This window comes from Symsagittifera roscoffensis, chromosome 8 (assembly GCF_963678635.1).
Source record: "Symsagittifera roscoffensis chromosome 8, txSymRosc1.1, whole genome shotgun sequence".
Classification (NCBI taxonomy): domain Eukaryota; kingdom Metazoa; phylum Xenacoelomorpha; order Acoela; family Convolutidae; genus Symsagittifera; species Symsagittifera roscoffensis.
Window position 1 is genome coordinate 39,706,108 of NC_087069.1, and position 17,111 is coordinate 39,723,218.

Genomic DNA, 17,111 nt, shown 5'->3' on the forward strand with positions numbered 1-17,111 from the left:
GCACTTACCGTTGTAAGCGTTGTTGTTTCCGTTGTGTGAAGGATATTTGTTTCCTTCAAAGTAGTTTCCAATCGGTGCCGACTTGTATTTTAGGTCATCATCCTCATCTAGGGGGTCTAGAAAAATCATATAACTAAATCTTCATTTTTCAACCGTCAGAAACTGGCGTGGATTTTCCGAATTTTGATTCAATTCATTAATTTAATAGAGATAAATTTGGAAAATTTTGCACACGAAAAACGTTTCAACGTTTTCACATGAAATTTGAAAATAATCTGAAATTCCTTCGAAACCAGTTAAAATTTCATTCCATTCGATCTAAATTACTTGTTAAATTAAACTGTGCTCACCTTTGTACAGTTGAGGGTTGTAGCTTTTCCTGACAGCAGTGTACCTAGAATATAAATCTCAAAATGTAAAATCTCGATAATCAAAAATATGTTTCAGGTGACTCAAAAATCACAATAAAAGATGCTATAATTAATTTTTTTAAAATGAAGGTATTTGTGTGTGTGTGTGTGTGTTCCAACAAAATACAGCAATATCTACTGTTTTCAACCAAGTATAAATTACAACGCTAAATTGGCTATATATTTGCAAAATATAAACTCAATTATTTTTCGAAGGCAAAGCGCACAAATAATATCGGTACAGCTACACAGCTAAAAAACGATTTCTTCTTTGTTTACTGCGTCATCAATTAAATAAAACGAGCAAAAACACAAGATCAATGAAAATTCTGAAAAAAGAAAACGAATTATATAAACAAAAGCTTGTTGAATTAAGCAAACAATAGCTAACTTCAAAACTTTGAGGCGAGACATCATTTTATTAGGTCAAAGGAGCTCGAAAAAAAATATAGCCAATCAAAGATTGGAAAAGAGATTGCGTAATGAACGCAAGTAAACATATAAAACACACTTTCTTGGAAAAATCTCAACTTTCGAATTTCAAAAAAAAATAGATGCCCTTTAAACTCTAGAACTATTTATAATTGGCGCTTTTTTGATAACATAAACCCAACTTGACAAAAATGGATCAATAGGTAAAGTTTTTATTCCGCTGGGAAATCTTGAAAATAAATTCCACTTTCGGAACTAGAAAAACCGTTCACGTTTTTTCGCGCCATTTCCAAGTATCCAACAGCTGGAAAATTGTTCATGAACTCGAGGTAACCCGGAAAAATGAATCAATAGGTGATTTATAAATTCCGTTGCGAATTTTAATCCACTATTAAAACTGAGAGTAAAACATGGCCATCAGAAAGTTTAAAGTTTTTTTAGACTTTTTCATAGTTTCAACCATGTTCAAAAAAAAAAAAATAATTCAAAGAATCACGTGAAAGCTTCAAGAATTTCAAGAAACTTTTAATATTGGCACTTTTTTCATCAAGACTAACCCAATTAGGGAAGCTGGGCCAGAGGGTTATTTTTTCATTCCGTTGGGTAAACTAACACAGACGTCGAAGCTGCACTTCACGAACACAAGCGAGAAAATGGCAAAAGGAAGGCCGAAAAAATTAAGTAAAATAAAAGTTAAAATTGAATCAGCTTTCAAAGAATTTGTTAATAGATTGTTAATGGTATGCAGCAAAAATGCCATCAAAATGAGCCCTAGTTTATGCAAATTGGGTTGGAAAATGAGGATCCCTAATATAACAATACGGTCGATGGCTCGCTTGGGTAAAATAATAATCGACTTTCGCAATTGAAGTCATTCACATTTTTTTTCCATAATTAGAGAGCGTAATTTGCCTTCAGATAAACCAAAGTCAAAAACAAAAGTCAAACCGCGAAAAAATCAAACTTGAGCGCAATCAAACCTTTTCTTGAAAAAAAGTTTAAAAATAAATACTTCGTACATATGTTTTTACACTTGCCATTTCATTTTTGGAGCTGAAATGAAACGACATTGATTTAAATCCATACTTTTTCTCCTAAAAATTCGTCGATGTCGCTTCAACACAGAAGATTCCCTTCAACTTTTTGAGCGCAATTTGAACGCAATTTTGAACGCAACTTCAACTTTTTGAACGTAAATTATTAAGGAACTAGGGGGTAGTTAAGAAACTCCGAGAATCACAGCTTATCAAGTAGAAAAAATATGCAGGGCTTTTTAAGCAGAAGAGATTCACACAACCTGTAATTCCAGTGAATCCAAAACTCAGATTTGTGAGTATAATTTTTCAGAAAAGTCCAATGGCTTCAAAAAACGATAAATAAAATTGACATTTATGAGATTGATAGATTGTTGTGCAACAAGCTTTTGGGAGTAGCCGCTTATGAAGAAGAGAATCGCGCAACATCTAGTTTTTGTGACCACGAAAAAAAAAAACTTAAAAAAGGGTCAAATCTTCTCCCGCATATTTGCGACGGATGTAGACAGAGGGTTTAAGTGAAAATAGACTAGGGGAGTATGCAGGCACACATTTGCATTGACACCCTTTCTAAAATTCGTAGAAAAAAATGAGAAACCTTAAATTTTTGCAAAAACATCCAGAGCGTCTCAAAAAAAATAAAAAAACAGTTCCATACATTTTCATAATACCTTTTCTTATCAAACAGGAACATTAGGCAAACAGGCCAAGCGAAACATTTGACTTCTATATTATCGACGGAAGAAAACTCACAAAGCGAAAACAAAGCCGACAAACTTTCAGCAGACACCAGTTGAGCCGAAATAAATGATTTTAAAAAACCTTTTAAAAGTTTCAAGTCTCCCTGCAACTGCAAAAAATAACACTTGCCAATCCATAATATTTACTTAAAGCAGAAGAAAAATCCGTCATGTTGCAACTAAGCCGACAAAACTTGAGCAGACAAACGAAAGTCCAGCAAAACCAAACTTTATCAGAAAGAATTTCAATTGCACACTGAAAATTGATAAGATTCAATGATAAATCTAAAAGAAAAGTTGAAAATGGGTAAGAAAAGTTGTTTACGGAAAACAAGTGTAGTAACCGATTACAAGAAACTTACTTTCATAAGAGTAAAAATCTGAGAAAATCAAAAACTTTTTAACATTCAAATTACGGAGAAAACAATATATCACGTTCAGCTCTTTTGAATTTCAAAACATGATTACTACTAATGCGTTTATTGTCCGTTTACCCTATGTGGCGGGGTTGGACATTCCGAAAGCGCTTAAGCTATGGTATATCTGGATAGCTTGACAAATTCCAGCATTCAGATGATGGTACTCTGAAAACATAGGCGCTACGCGCAATACACCGAAGGCATAGAAACTGAAGCAAAAACCAAACAACTTGAACAACTAATAATTGAAGAATAACAGTTCTAGAACAAAAAATCGTACTAATACATGTATACACCAAAATTTTGCTATATCGAGAAAGAGCCTGAAATAACAGTTCTAGAACTAAAAATCGTACTAACACATGTATAGGTTAAATTTTTGAAATATCAACGAAGATCATAAAATAACACTTCTAGAACTAAAAATCGTACTAACACATGTATACACCAAAATTTTACTATATTGACAAAGAGCCTGAAATAACAGTTCGTGAGCTAAAAATCGTACGAACACATGTATACACCAAAATTTTGCTATATTGGCAAAGATCATGAAATAACAGTTCGAGAGCTAAAAATCGTACTAACACATGTATACGTCAAATTTTTGCTATATTGACAAAGATCATGGAATAACAGTTCTAGAGCTAAAAATCGTACTAACACATGTATACACCAAAATTTTGCTATATTGACAAAGATCATGGAATAACAGTTCGAGAACTAAAAATGGTACTAACACATGTATACAATAAAATTTTGATATATTGACAAAGATCATGAAATAACAGTTCGAGAACTAAAAATCGTAATAACACATGTATACACTAAAGCGAAAACAAAGCCGACAAACTTTCAGCAGACACCAGTTGAGCCGAAATAAATGATTTTAAAAAACCTTTTAAAAGTTTCAAGTCTCCCTGCAACTGCAAAAAATAACACTTGCCAATCCATAATATTTACTTAAAGCAGAAGAAAAATCCGTCATGTTGCAACTAAGCCGACAAAACTTGAGCAGACAAACGAAAGTCCAGCAAAACCAAACTTTATCAGAAAGAATTTCAATTGCACACTGAAAATTGATAAGATTCAATGATAAATCTAAAAGAAAAGTTGAAAATGGGTAAGAAAAGTTGTTTACGGAAAACAAGTGTAGTAACCGATTACAAGAAACTTACTTTCATAAGAGTAAAAATCTGAGAAAATCAAAAACTTTTTAACATTCAAATTACGGAGAAAACAATATATCACGTTCAGCTCTTTTGAATTTCAAAACATGATTACTACTAATGCGTTTATTGTCCGTTTACCCTATGTGGCGGGGTTGGACATTCCGAAAGCGCTTAAGCTATGGTATATCTGGATAGCTTGACAAATTCCAGCATTCAGATGATGGTACTCTGAAAACATAGGCGCTACGCGCAATACACCGAAGGCATAGAAACTGAAGCAAAAACCAAACAACTTGAACAACTAATAATTGAAGAATAACAGTTCTAGAACAAAAAATCGTACTAATACATGTATACACCAAAATTTTGGTATATCGAGAAAGAGCCTGAAATAACAGTTCTAGAACTAAAAATCGTACTAACACATGTATAGGTTAAATTTTTGAAATATCAACGAAGATCATAAAATAACACTTCTAGAACTAAAAATCGTACTAACACATGTATACACCAAAATTTTACTATATTGACAAAGAGCCTGAAATAACAGTTCGTGAGCTAAAAATCGTACGAACACATGTATACACCAAAATTTTGCTATATTGGCAAAGATCATGAAATAACAGTTCGAGAGCTAAAAATCGTACTAACACATGTATACGTCAAATTTTTGCTATATTGACAAAGATCATGGAATAACAGTTCTAGAGCTAAAAATCGTACTAACACATGTATACACCAAAATTTTGCTATATTGACAAAGATCATGGAATAACAGTTCGAGAACTAAAAATGGTACTAACACATGTATACAATAAAATTTTGATATATTGACAAAGATCATGAAATAACAGTTCGAGAACTAAAAATCGTAATAACACATGTATACACTAAAATTTTGATATATTGACATAGATCATAAAATAACAGTTCGAGAACTAAAAATGGTACTAACACATGTATACGCTAAAATATTGCTATATTGACGAAGAGCCTGAAATAACAATTCTAGAGCTAAAATCGTATTAACACATGTATACACCAATATTTTGCTATATCGACAAAGAGCCTGAATAAACGTTGTAGAACTAAAAATCTTACTAACACATATATACACCAAAATTTTGCTATATTGACAAAGAGCCTGAAATATTGACAAAGAACCTGAAATAACAATCGTAGAACTAAATGTCGTACTTACGCATTGTAGATCAATTTCTATAGCTATAATAAAATACAAAAGATTGTGTTTGTATGTGTAGCAAAACGCCTCCTGTTTTACACCTAATACAAGTATACACAGACCAGTTAATTGAAACTACAGTGTACCTATTACAAGTATACACAGATCAGTTAAACTAAAGAAACTGTGTACCTAATACAAGTATACACGATCAGTTGATTAAACTACAGTGTACCTAATACAAGTATACACAGCAGTTGAAATAGAAAAACTGTGTACCTAATACAAGTATACACAGACCAGTTGATTGAAACTACAGTGTACCTAATACAAGTATACACAGCAGTTGAAAAAAAACTGTGTACCTAATACAAGTATACACAGACCAGTTGATTGAAACTACAGTGTACCTAATACAAGTATACACAGCTGTTGAAATAGAAAAACTGTGTACCTAATACAAGTATACATAGATCAGTTGATTGAAACTACAGTGTACCTAATACAAGTATACACAGCAGTTGAAAAAAAACTGTGTACCTAAAACAAGTATACACATACCAGTTGATTGAAACTACAGTGTACCTAATACAAGTATACACAAAAGTTGAAATAGAATAACTGTGTACCTAATACAAGTATACACAGATCAGTTGATTGAAACTACAGTGTACCTAATACAAGTATACACAGCAGTTGAAAAAAAACTGTGTACCTAATACAAGTATACACAGACCAGTTGAGCTGCTGGCAGAAAATCATACAGTGACTAGCTAAAACTTTGTAACCACCTGTTCAGAATGGCAAGGGAAGAATTGAAAATGTTTTTTTTAAGAATTAAGGTGTAAAATTTATTGGTCGTACATTAAAACAGATTGTAAATTCTTAAAACACGTAGTCCAAAATGCTCGTACTGTTCGACGTGACCTGCATTGTCAACTGTGACCCTCTAAGAGAATGAATAAAATGCAGTAATGGTAAATTTCAAAAAAGATTCAGAGAAAATTATCACAAAGAACTCATCTACTGCTAGTCAATCAAAAATATAACAAGGTACATTTGAACGATTTGAGAGACATAACAAAAACTTGTCTACAACTAGACATCCAGAAAGTGTAAAGCAGTCTTAAGCGTACTACTAATAGGCGGTGTGTAAACGTGATACAACGCCTTGGGTGAACTCGAGCGTAATGGACGGGTTCTCGAGAAAGAACTCAGACAGGCTTACTTCGTTTGTGCATGGAGCGGGAAAAAGATTTAAATCTATCAGAAACCGGCGTTTGTCACTAATAACAACGTGTGCAACATCTTTTGGCGTTGGTGCCCGACTGACAAGTCCACATGCCGGATTCTTGCACTTCAGAACTTTTCCCTGCAACCGAAAATGATTTCAGTTTTTATTCAACAACGATACAATAGTTTTCAATGCAATACAAAAGCATTGTCTGAATTACACACCTTGCTAAGTTCAATGACTTCAACATTTTTGATGTTGCACGAGGAGCAGGTGTCGTGGTTCGATTGTTGAATGCCCTACGACACAACTTGGACAACTTCGGTAACACAAGAGACCGCATCATCGGCAAGTGTTTCTTTCACCTTTTCGAATTCGCCATTGGAGTCCATTGTTGGGACAATCGAAAGAGCCTGAATTGAATATCAGAAAACATATGCAAAATATATAAAAAGTTGAAATAGAAATAATTAAATAGACATGAAAAAATATATATGAACAAATAACCAAACAAACAGACCCATAATATAAATAAATGAAAATAAATAAATTAAATAAATACACACGCAGAAATAATAAAAGCAAAACTAAAAGAAAGAAAGAATAATTAAATAAATAAACAAAACACGTGATAAAAATAAACAAAAATAAATATGTACATACATAAATTATAAATAAATATAAGCAAACTAAACATAATTAAATAAATAGAAGAACAGATAATTAAATAAATAAAGATGAACAAATAAAGAAACAAACATACGCAATCACGTGACATAGCGCGATATAGTCCAGCCCACATGATAATTGATAACTGTGGACGTTATTTGTCGACACTTGACAACAGACAACATTTAAAAAAAAAAACCGTTACACGATACCATAACACCTTGACTAAAGTCTTCGGTGTAAAAATTCAAGCTATTTAATGGAAAAAAAATACGTTTTTTCATGCCATTCGATCAAGGCAGTCTGTGGGTTTGAGGCTTCATTTTCTCAGGTTTCGTTTAACACAATCAATCTGGGATTTTCAGGTCTCCCGTCTCCCAGCAGGTCTTTTACCAGGGACTGAAACACAGTCTGCTGATTTTAGTGCATAATCATTTTCTCGCCGGTTAACATGGCCAAACCATCGTAGCCGTAATTGTAGCTTGTCCAGATCAACAAACCCTGTCATTTCAAAACTCCTTTGTTGGTTTCTGTCTTTATTTGTGACTCCTCTGATCCTATAGAGAGCTTTCATATCAGCACTCATAGGAGAGCTGGATATTGCCTTGGTATGCGCTCAGAGTTCAGGGCAACATCAGAACTGGCCGGAGACAAGCTCCGTAGATATGACTCCTTACAATCAAGTCACTATTTTTCAGCAGCAGAGGCGCAATTTGCCGCCATTTCAACGAGCATGGTGCTATTCTGATAAATGATGCTCGCATTGCGTCATTTGACAGGAAATCATGTCACTCAGAATAAAATAAATCAGGTTAAATTGAATCAGGTAAATTTCTTCTAGTTTTTGACAATGCTACTTTAGCAAACAAAAATTTCAGACTGCGCTTATTCGACATCAATCTTTCGTGCTTTGTTACAATTTAAGAGGCGAATGAGCATCAATCTTAGTATATGTGAAATCGAACTGATGCACAAAACAAAAACATTTTTTATTAACAAAAACATTGCTGAAAATTATTTGCCATACAAAACAAGAAAGCCGCTAGGTCGGAAAAAAATCGAAACAGTCGAAACGAGATCTATCAAAATGAATTAGGCCAGTATTGAAAAAAACCTCTGAGACAACAGAATGCGAAATTAGCATCAGAAAGAATTGCCAAGCGCTAACAAAGCCGAGAACACATTAGCAGAAACCCTTTTTTTAACCCATGACTGTTTTATGCACTTTCCCACACTAAGGAATAGCTTCGCTCTGGAATCTGGAGGCGCGGTCGACAAAAAGCTAGAAGTCATTCGCCAGTGTGTCCTCGCTTAACACAAATGCCTGGACAAAAAATCTTAGAGCGAAGTTTTACCATTAAACAGGACAAGAAGCCCTTCCTGTCCTGTTTAATGGTAAAACTTCGCTCTAAGATCTTTTGTCCAGGCATTTATGTTATGCGATGACACACTGGCGAATGACTGCTAGCTTTTGGTCGACCGCGCCTCCAGATTCCAGAGCGAAGCTATTTCTGATTGTGGGAAAGCGCATAAAAACTCTAAGCTAACAAAGTCAACTAAAAAAAAACATTTTCTTCAAAATGTCAAGAGAAATTAAGGTTCAAGATGACTTACTGAAAAAAACCTGACGTGATTGAAAGCTTGTTAAGACATCTACTAAAAAATCACCTATGCTGCACCTTGAAAAACTCTAACTCACATTTCAACTTTCTGCTGAAGAGTCTCCACTGGTAGATTCTCCAAATCCAATTTATCCGACACATGTGAGGACTGGTTCGGCCTCAAGTGTCCATTGTAATATCCATTATTGCCATTAGAGGTACCTCTTTGATCTCTCGTGTACCTATTGTCATGTTGTGGACCACCTGCAAACAATTTTTTTCGTTAGATGGCAAAATTAGCCCAGACAATTCTCACCTAATACAGCCTGAAAAAGAATAGTTACCAACACACTATGAAGCAAAAATAATAACAAAAATTAAATCATTCGAAAGTTCTGAACCATTTCAACCGTAGTTTACAATGTCAAAAAATCAGTAAGACAAAAAATGGTCATCTTTACTTCATGCATTTCAAGTTTTCTAAAACGAATGATTCAATAAACTAAACTTTAATTTGTACCATTGCTAACATTCACATAGTACAGACCTGCTATTGTGTAGTTTATATCTGGTATGTTGTTCCCACTGGAGTAGGGAGACTCGGTCGAGTCAGTTCGCTTCTCAGCCTTCTTCTTAGCCGCCGAATTACGCACAGAGCTGAGAGCTTTCTAAATCAGGTATTTATAATAGCTTCATTATAACTTTAATATAACTTAATTTGGGTAATGATTAGCAGTCAAATATTGCTATAAAACATTAACTATAGTATTAATGGCATGAGAATTGATCTGAATCTTTTAGTTAATCAACGGCCGATCTTATGTTTCAAACTCTCTCATTATAATTTATAACATAAAAACCCCTCTGTTGGTTTGTAATGCGTTCATTTGAGAAATTGTGCCTACGAATCTTACAGGTGGTAAATGGCCTTTGACAAACCAAAATGGCCCAGGTAATGAATCGTTTTGAAATATCGTGGTTCATCAAAGCGATACCTTCGTCAAACTTGATATTAGGTCGTAACGTACAACAAATAACAGTCTACAGAAGCTAGCTACACGAACTTTTTATTTCAGTTTCTGGTTAGCTCATTTGAAGACCGCTACTAAGCATGAATATAACACGATTTCTGTTACATTTTCGGGTGATACATTACATTAGGTGGTAAGATCAATTTGGATAGCTGGATCGCTTTTTGTGATACTTCGCACATTGTTTATAATTTGTTTCAAAAGCCAAATTTTTTGGCAAAAGAAGTGTATATTTTGAATTTTTAAATAGTATTTCATCTGGCATAGTAATGTATTTACAAAAACTATCTTAGTAGTAGTATAATTGATTGAAAATGAAATGCCTATATTATGCATTATAGTTCTCATATTCAATACATGCACTGCACTCAAAATTACCAACTATTGTAACATATCACCCATTTTCGTTATCATGAAATTTGATTTCACTTCAAAATTAAGAGATATCTCTACGGCTCACTGCAGACCAAATCGGTGATTTACGACGAAATACAGCCTACTCTGAACTGAAAGAATATCAAATGCTAAAAAATGTATAAGCACATGATTCATGGTACGGTTAGGTTATGTAAAATGACACATCTAGTCAACAAGCCAATCATGATTTATGACAATTACATCATCCTCGCATTACCTGCATTTCAATCTGTCATCAACGCACAATTGCTCAATTAATTGATACATTACATTTCAAACCCCACACGAAACCTTAACAAAACCTATTTTCTTTTCATATCAACACTCAATTATTAGTGCATCAGCTATTTATTACAATAAACCAAAGCATCGTATCGATCAAACCGAAAAAAAACGAGCTGAAACTAGAGTGTATAAATAGGACAGCCAAACGAATACTCGTTGGCTTATTTCGTTCCGATCACTTCATGGGTATAAAAGAAAAACATACCAGCCCTTAGGGAGATGGAAAACAATGGCGTGAAGTGGGCTTTTTCAGCTCGATTTTGGATAGCATAAAGAAAACTTGCAGCTAGTTAAGATTGATATCATAATAATAGGCCGTGATTCAGATTCCAAAATAAATTCAAAAAGTAATCTATGTCGCAAAAACTGGTCTGATTTTATTTCGTTTTCGACTTTTTGAACCGGAAAGCCTGAAATTACAATCGAGTTTTTCTTTTATTTTACATTATTTAGCTATCACAACCTAACTCTTGCAGCTTAATACATTAATTCAAAAAAATACTTCAATCCCTCTAAAAAACTGGAGCGGATGAAAAAAAAAACATGGTTTTTTCAGTATTTAAAATATTTTAGTTAGTATTTTTTTAAGCTTTTGTTTTTAATTTTTTTTTGTTTTTCAAGCAAGTAGCTACCACCAATAAGAATCGGACTGGATTGAGTGATATATCATAATAAGTCATTTGATAATGATTCGAACGACAAAATAAGTTTCGTAAAATTGATCCAGTATCGAGAAAAACAGATTTAAACGTGTTGACCTTTATCTATATTCGTGCAAATAAAGCGAGCGAGTAGGCTTATTTATGCAATATTAATTACAATAGCTTATTTATGCTTAATTCAGGCCTTGAAAATTCAAATTTATTCGAATATAATTTTTTAAAATAGATTTTTAGAATAGAAATTAAAAATTTGATGTTTTTAATGTTTGTTTTTTTGTTATTGTCAATTTTCTAAAAAAAAATAGTACATTTTGCCTATTATACTTTCACTGTCGAATATGCCTAAATTCTGGTGAAGTCGGAGCGGTGGTGAAGTGGTTAGGTCTCCGCCTCTCAATCGAAAGGTCGGATGTTCGAGGCCCACCATGATCCGTGCTCGTTGCTTGAGGGTGAAGCAACATTACCCAGCCCAGAAAAATAACCAAAAAAATTGCATGTAGTTCTTAAACAGGGGCGCAACAGCGGTTCGCCGTGATGAGTTGTACAGCTCTTGTGTTGGTCCTTTCTTCCGTGGATAAATGTTCTTAATCGTAATCGAATTCGTATAGATCCTTTTATGACACCAAGCAAAAAAATGCAACTCGAATTGAAAAACTTTTTTTTTGTATTTTTAGAGATTATGGTCGGAACACCATGTGCTACTTGTACAGCAACCGGCTAGTTGGGTTCAATTATATCTCTTTTGATTATAATTATTAAGCAGCCTCATTTAGATCGTTTTCTCTGTTCTATTGTTTTTTATTGGATGATTGTCTAGTTTGTACATCGGCTAATTTCATGCGACCATAAGCAGGCCAAGAAAAAAATTTGAAACCATAGAGCCACATTAATCCAAGAGACGGCTTAGAATTAGCCGGTACTTTTTATTTTTCCCTTCTCTGATTTCCAAATCACCTGTCGTTTTATTGACAAAATAGGAGTAAAATTGAAATTTTACTCCCATTTGGTACATTCCAAAATTAAATATTTGTTTTGAATGCGGCTCCAGGTGAATGTTTTTAAAGCAAATTACAGCGGTCAGTTCAATTCAAATTGAATGCATGAACATACTAAAGCTAGGGAAATTGAATTTTATAAGTACATATTTACATCTAGGATCCTAATGCTGTTTAACTTAACGCAGAACAGGAAAAAAAAGTTTTCATCAAGTAATTTTCTGACCAGAAAAAGGTTTATAGATTTCGCCAATCAAAGAGCGTGATTAAGAGTTAAAACGCTACCTGTGAATTGAAATTTTGCACCAAAATATCCAATTATCGAACCAAGTAGTTGTTTAGTAGTACCACAAATGGTCTCTCATTCGACTAAATTATCAAAATTCGCTAACTTTCAGTAACAAAAATAAACTAACATCATCAATTGGCAAGTCTTCCCCGCCCACTCCATCGCCTCCACTATTCACCCCCTGGCTGTTATTCTTCAGTGCCTTCTGGTCACGTGATGTTGCCGATCTGGCCAATTGAGGTTTAGTCGGGAACCCTTCCATACCTCCGAGCCCAGAGGAAACTCCTCCGGTTTCGAATCCAGAGTCCAACCCACTCGAACTGTGGTTGCTGTTTTGGTCTGCGAAGGCCTTGGCTTGCGAAATCTTGGCTGAAAATTGATACTCTCACTAAGATTTTCAGTATTAAATAACAATAGAATCAATGTCGAGATTAAATGTTTCTCATTTAAATCTACTAAAAAGCGCGCAATCAACTCGCAAAGACTAATTTGAACGAGCTAAGTAACTACGGATGTCTGGAGTAAACATAGATGAGTGAAACGCATCTATATTTCTCTTTCTTTCTAATTATAACTGAAAATAATCGTATCTACCTGATGACCTACCATTCTTTTCATCATCTAAAAACATCATGTTTCGAGAAAGAGACCGAAGAGTAAGATAGGCTTCGTTTTAAACAAGTGTTTCAAAAAACTATCCAAAAAATGGGATAAACTGTTTTGTATATTCTGTTCTGTCGCTTTTATTAGCATTTTTTTTTTAAACTAATGCACGTCGTTGTTCAGCCAGGGAATAAATATCAAACACATCTTATCGGAGCATACAAAATTACTGGGTCGAATTCCGATGAGGGCCTAAAACTTGACGTCCAAGAAATAATAACGGCGATTCGCGTTTAATATATTTTTGTATTACCACTGAAATATTTTCAGCAACGCATAAAAATGCAATTTAAGAAAAAAAGTAAAGAGCAAGGACAGAAATAAGACGAAAATAATCCGACGTTCATCATCGAGGATTGAATCTTCGATCCAATTTCTTACCCTTCCCTTGGACCAACGTAGGACTACTATTCACTCCTTGCCACATCTGATAATTCTGATCATGATGTTGACTAGTGCTATTGTTACTGTAATTATTGTTGTCATTAGTGTTAATATAATTGTTGTATGGGTGTCCCCCTTTGACTCCAGCTACTCCCATAGAAACCCCCCGCCCTACTGGGCCTCTTCTCTTTCGCATGGGGGCCAGATCGAAAGAGGAGCATGATGAGTAAGAACACAGAGATGTCGAGGTTGACGTGGTTGAGATTTTGCTACTGGGCACTAGATCTTTAAGCAGCAACAATTTTTACTCGGTTAGTTACGAGGCAACCATTGGTTTGCTCCTAATAAGAGGGCGAGGCAACAAAAACCAATCCAGTAAAATAACGGAGAAACTGAATTTAAGAGTTTTAAGAAAAGACAATATGGTCTTACGTTTTTTAAATACAATTGAGTTTACTGTTTTGTTTCGGGAATATTAAAAAACGGACCATAAAACTTCTTGATAATTTATTGGTGCCCAGGGAATAGCTTTTATATTTTCTATGTCAGCCCGGAACAATTTAATAATTATATGATAGGAAAACATAAGTATTGGCGCTGACCTGATGTGTCCGAGTGTGGCCTGGCTGTATGCCTCATCGATACGTAGCCTGAAGACAGATTGGAAGACTCCAGCTCCTCCGAGTCTAAACCAGACACAATTCTATTAGAATTACAAAATATCATTAAGTTCATCAGAATTGCCAATTGCCAACGTAGAATTGGAAAAACCTAAGTCAAGGAAAACTCGAAAGACTCAAATTAAATCCTTAACAATTTTCATCATTAACATCAATGTCATAACATCATCAATCAATTTAATCAGAAATAAAATACGATCTATACAAAAAAAATGAACTCGAAATGAACTCAGATACAAAAAATCTGTTAATACTATTTGCTTCGAACTAAATTACCACAGAAACTATTTTGGTCATATTATAGAAGAAAAAAAATCTTATCATTGGAAGTACTGTTCATAGTCATTTCAATGTTTAAGTCAAAATCGCGATGTAAATATGCTCTAAAACCAATTTTTGATCAGTAAAGTAGTTTTAAAAAGTCAAAAATTACCATAAACGCAAAGTGTACATGAAAAAGTTATTCTCGGACACATGATCATTATATTTCAAATCAGGAGCCAATTTGCATCAAAAGAGCGTCAATATTTTCTCGCTAAGTCAGACATTTTAGTCGAATTCATCTACTTGAAATTAATTAAATAATCAATTTAAGTGTACGTCGTAAATTATACCTGTTCTACTAGCTGAAAATGACCAAATTATTCAAACGTTTTCATGCAGTTAGTTGATTGTGTCACTTAGAACACAACAAAAACCCCTTTTGCTTTCTCCAAATTTACAAAACTAAGGCAAGGAAGATTAAAGCTCTACCACTTTAGGCTTTCTCATTTAATGAGCTCTTCAAAAACCAATTAGACGAAGAAAAAAAAACAGACAACAGACATTAGAAAATAAAATCAAGGGAACCGAAAAAAGTCTGCAATTGGTTTAAAAAATTTTCTAAATCTTCGCAGCAATATGAACATATCACCTAAAAGCTCTTGAATATCAAAAAACCCTGGAGCCAGACAACTTTCTTTTCACCCAAAGGCGAAGGAGAGCTTCACACCACTTGCGATACAAAAATGAACGACTATCGCTAATTGCATAAGACCCGCAAATCAAAAAATTAAAAACAACTTCAAATTAATCTACCAAGCCAATCTACGAGGCTTCTAAGCCAATTTTTTTACTTGCCATAATTCGGTTTTTCTTAAACGATGAAGGGACCCATCTTTCGCAGTAGTTTTACAGGGACCCAAGTATTATACTTGTACAATAATTGCTGTTTCTGAAGGAAAAGACCAAAATAAACAGTCGATCACATCCGATTTAAAACTTTCGGCTCCGCTTGTACTTGTTTTACAAATATACATGGTTACAGAGCTTCTCCGTCCAAAATTGTTTTCAACAACCATAACACATTCAAGAAAATTCTCCAAGTCGGACAATTGAAGGTTAAATAATCATCGAAACAAAACTTACCAAGCGGTAGCAAAGCCGATAAATCTTGAGCAGACACGCGCAGCGCCGAAAAACAATCATTCCCCTCAAACCATTTCAATTAAACGTTTCTGCTCCTCAAACGACTCAAAAGAGGCTTCTAAGCCAAAAAATAATTTATATATGTTGCGACAACTTATACGGCAAAGCCATTTAAGCAGAATAAAAAGAAAATGAAAACGAAAAAAAACGATACACTGAAATCGAAGCTGGTAAATTTACAACCAACGTAAAATTTTTTTGAATAGAACGGGAAATTAAAGAGCAGATATGCTTAAAAACTGTCCGTTCCGTTGACGAAAGAACAGATCGAGATGATCACCAATTTGATTTATTCAGTTAACATATCTATTTAATGGGGGAAAACAATCTAATACCCGATTGCAACACCCCTACTTATCGCAAGGGTTAAAAACAAAATTGTGAAAACTACATCGAAATGTGATTTTTCCTCATTCCATTGAAACTTCTTTAATTCACACTAAAGCCACTTTGAATGTTAGTTCCACTTGAACTTTTGTGACTTGAGAGCTCAATTTGTCTTCCGTTTGTCAAATGCATATAAAGTAACAATGAAGGGAAATCTGACGTTTTTCGTGACCTTTACACTTTTGCTGTTCGATAGTAGAGTTTGCCTTTCTTTCAAAAATAAATGAAGGGAACTTGAAAAAATCAGAAGTCAAGCCTCGAAAAAATAAATTTGAGCCTGGACAAATTTTAGGTTTTTTCTTGAAAAAAATCACCACGATCTATATATGAGTCTCTCTGATCTACGTTCATCGACTCTTAAAAAGGAAAATCTCTATTTGTTGATGCTTTTAAAAATAAAAAGATATGGCTTAATAGCATTTGTTCAATTTAAACCTAGAAATTTTGCTTTGCACTCACTGTAAGCTCTGGTTCTTCCGGCAAAATTGTTTCGATTCTTCGACGGAGGAATGAGAGGTTTCTGAAACACAAACATACACAAGATCACAACTAGATAACGCTGCTTCTACTCTATTGAAACCGAGAAGGTACAAGTATGATAGTTTTGACCCCGAATGCGTATTTTTTTACTTGCCATAATTCGGTTTTTCTTAAACGATGAAGGGACCCATCTTTCGCAGTAGTTTTACAGGGACCCAAGTATTATACTTGTACAATAATTGCTGTTTCTGAAGGAAAAGACCAAAATAAACAGTCGATCACATCCGATTTAAAACTTTCGGCTCCGCTTGTACTTGTTTTACAAATATACATGGTTACAGAGCTTCTCCGTCCAAAATTGTTTTCAACAACCATAACACATTATCAACCGTTTTTATTGAACCCCTTCTTATTTATAATTTAAAATCAAATTCTGGAAACTACATAATTACTCCTCGAAGTCTAAAACTGAAAAAC

The 17,111-nt window shown here is 34.1% G+C and overlaps 1 protein-coding gene across 2 annotated transcripts in view; it reads right to left on the reverse strand.

The window, feature by feature from the left end:
* Window positions 1-17,111, reverse strand: part of LOC134853392 (TOG array regulator of axonemal microtubules protein 1-like) — a 50,283-nt gene that overhangs the window by 16,546 nt on the left and 16,626 nt on the right. The window contains exons 9-16 of one of the 2 annotated variants that reach the window (XM_063869383.1): window positions 16,614-16,674; window positions 14,223-14,306; window positions 13,180-13,194; window positions 12,701-12,942; window positions 9,442-9,562; window positions 8,993-9,158; window positions 351-394; window positions 9-116 (exon numbers count right to left, since the gene is read on the reverse strand). In XM_063869383.1, the coding sequence (XP_063725453.1) occupies window positions 9-116; window positions 351-394; window positions 8,993-9,158; window positions 9,442-9,562; window positions 12,701-12,942; window positions 13,180-13,194; window positions 14,223-14,306; window positions 16,614-16,674 (841 nt within the window). The remainder of the gene's footprint in view (window positions 1-8; window positions 117-350; window positions 395-8,992; window positions 9,159-9,441; window positions 9,563-12,700; window positions 12,943-13,179; window positions 13,195-14,222; window positions 14,307-16,613; window positions 16,675-17,111) is intronic. The other variant, XM_063869384.1, reaches the window with a different exon arrangement.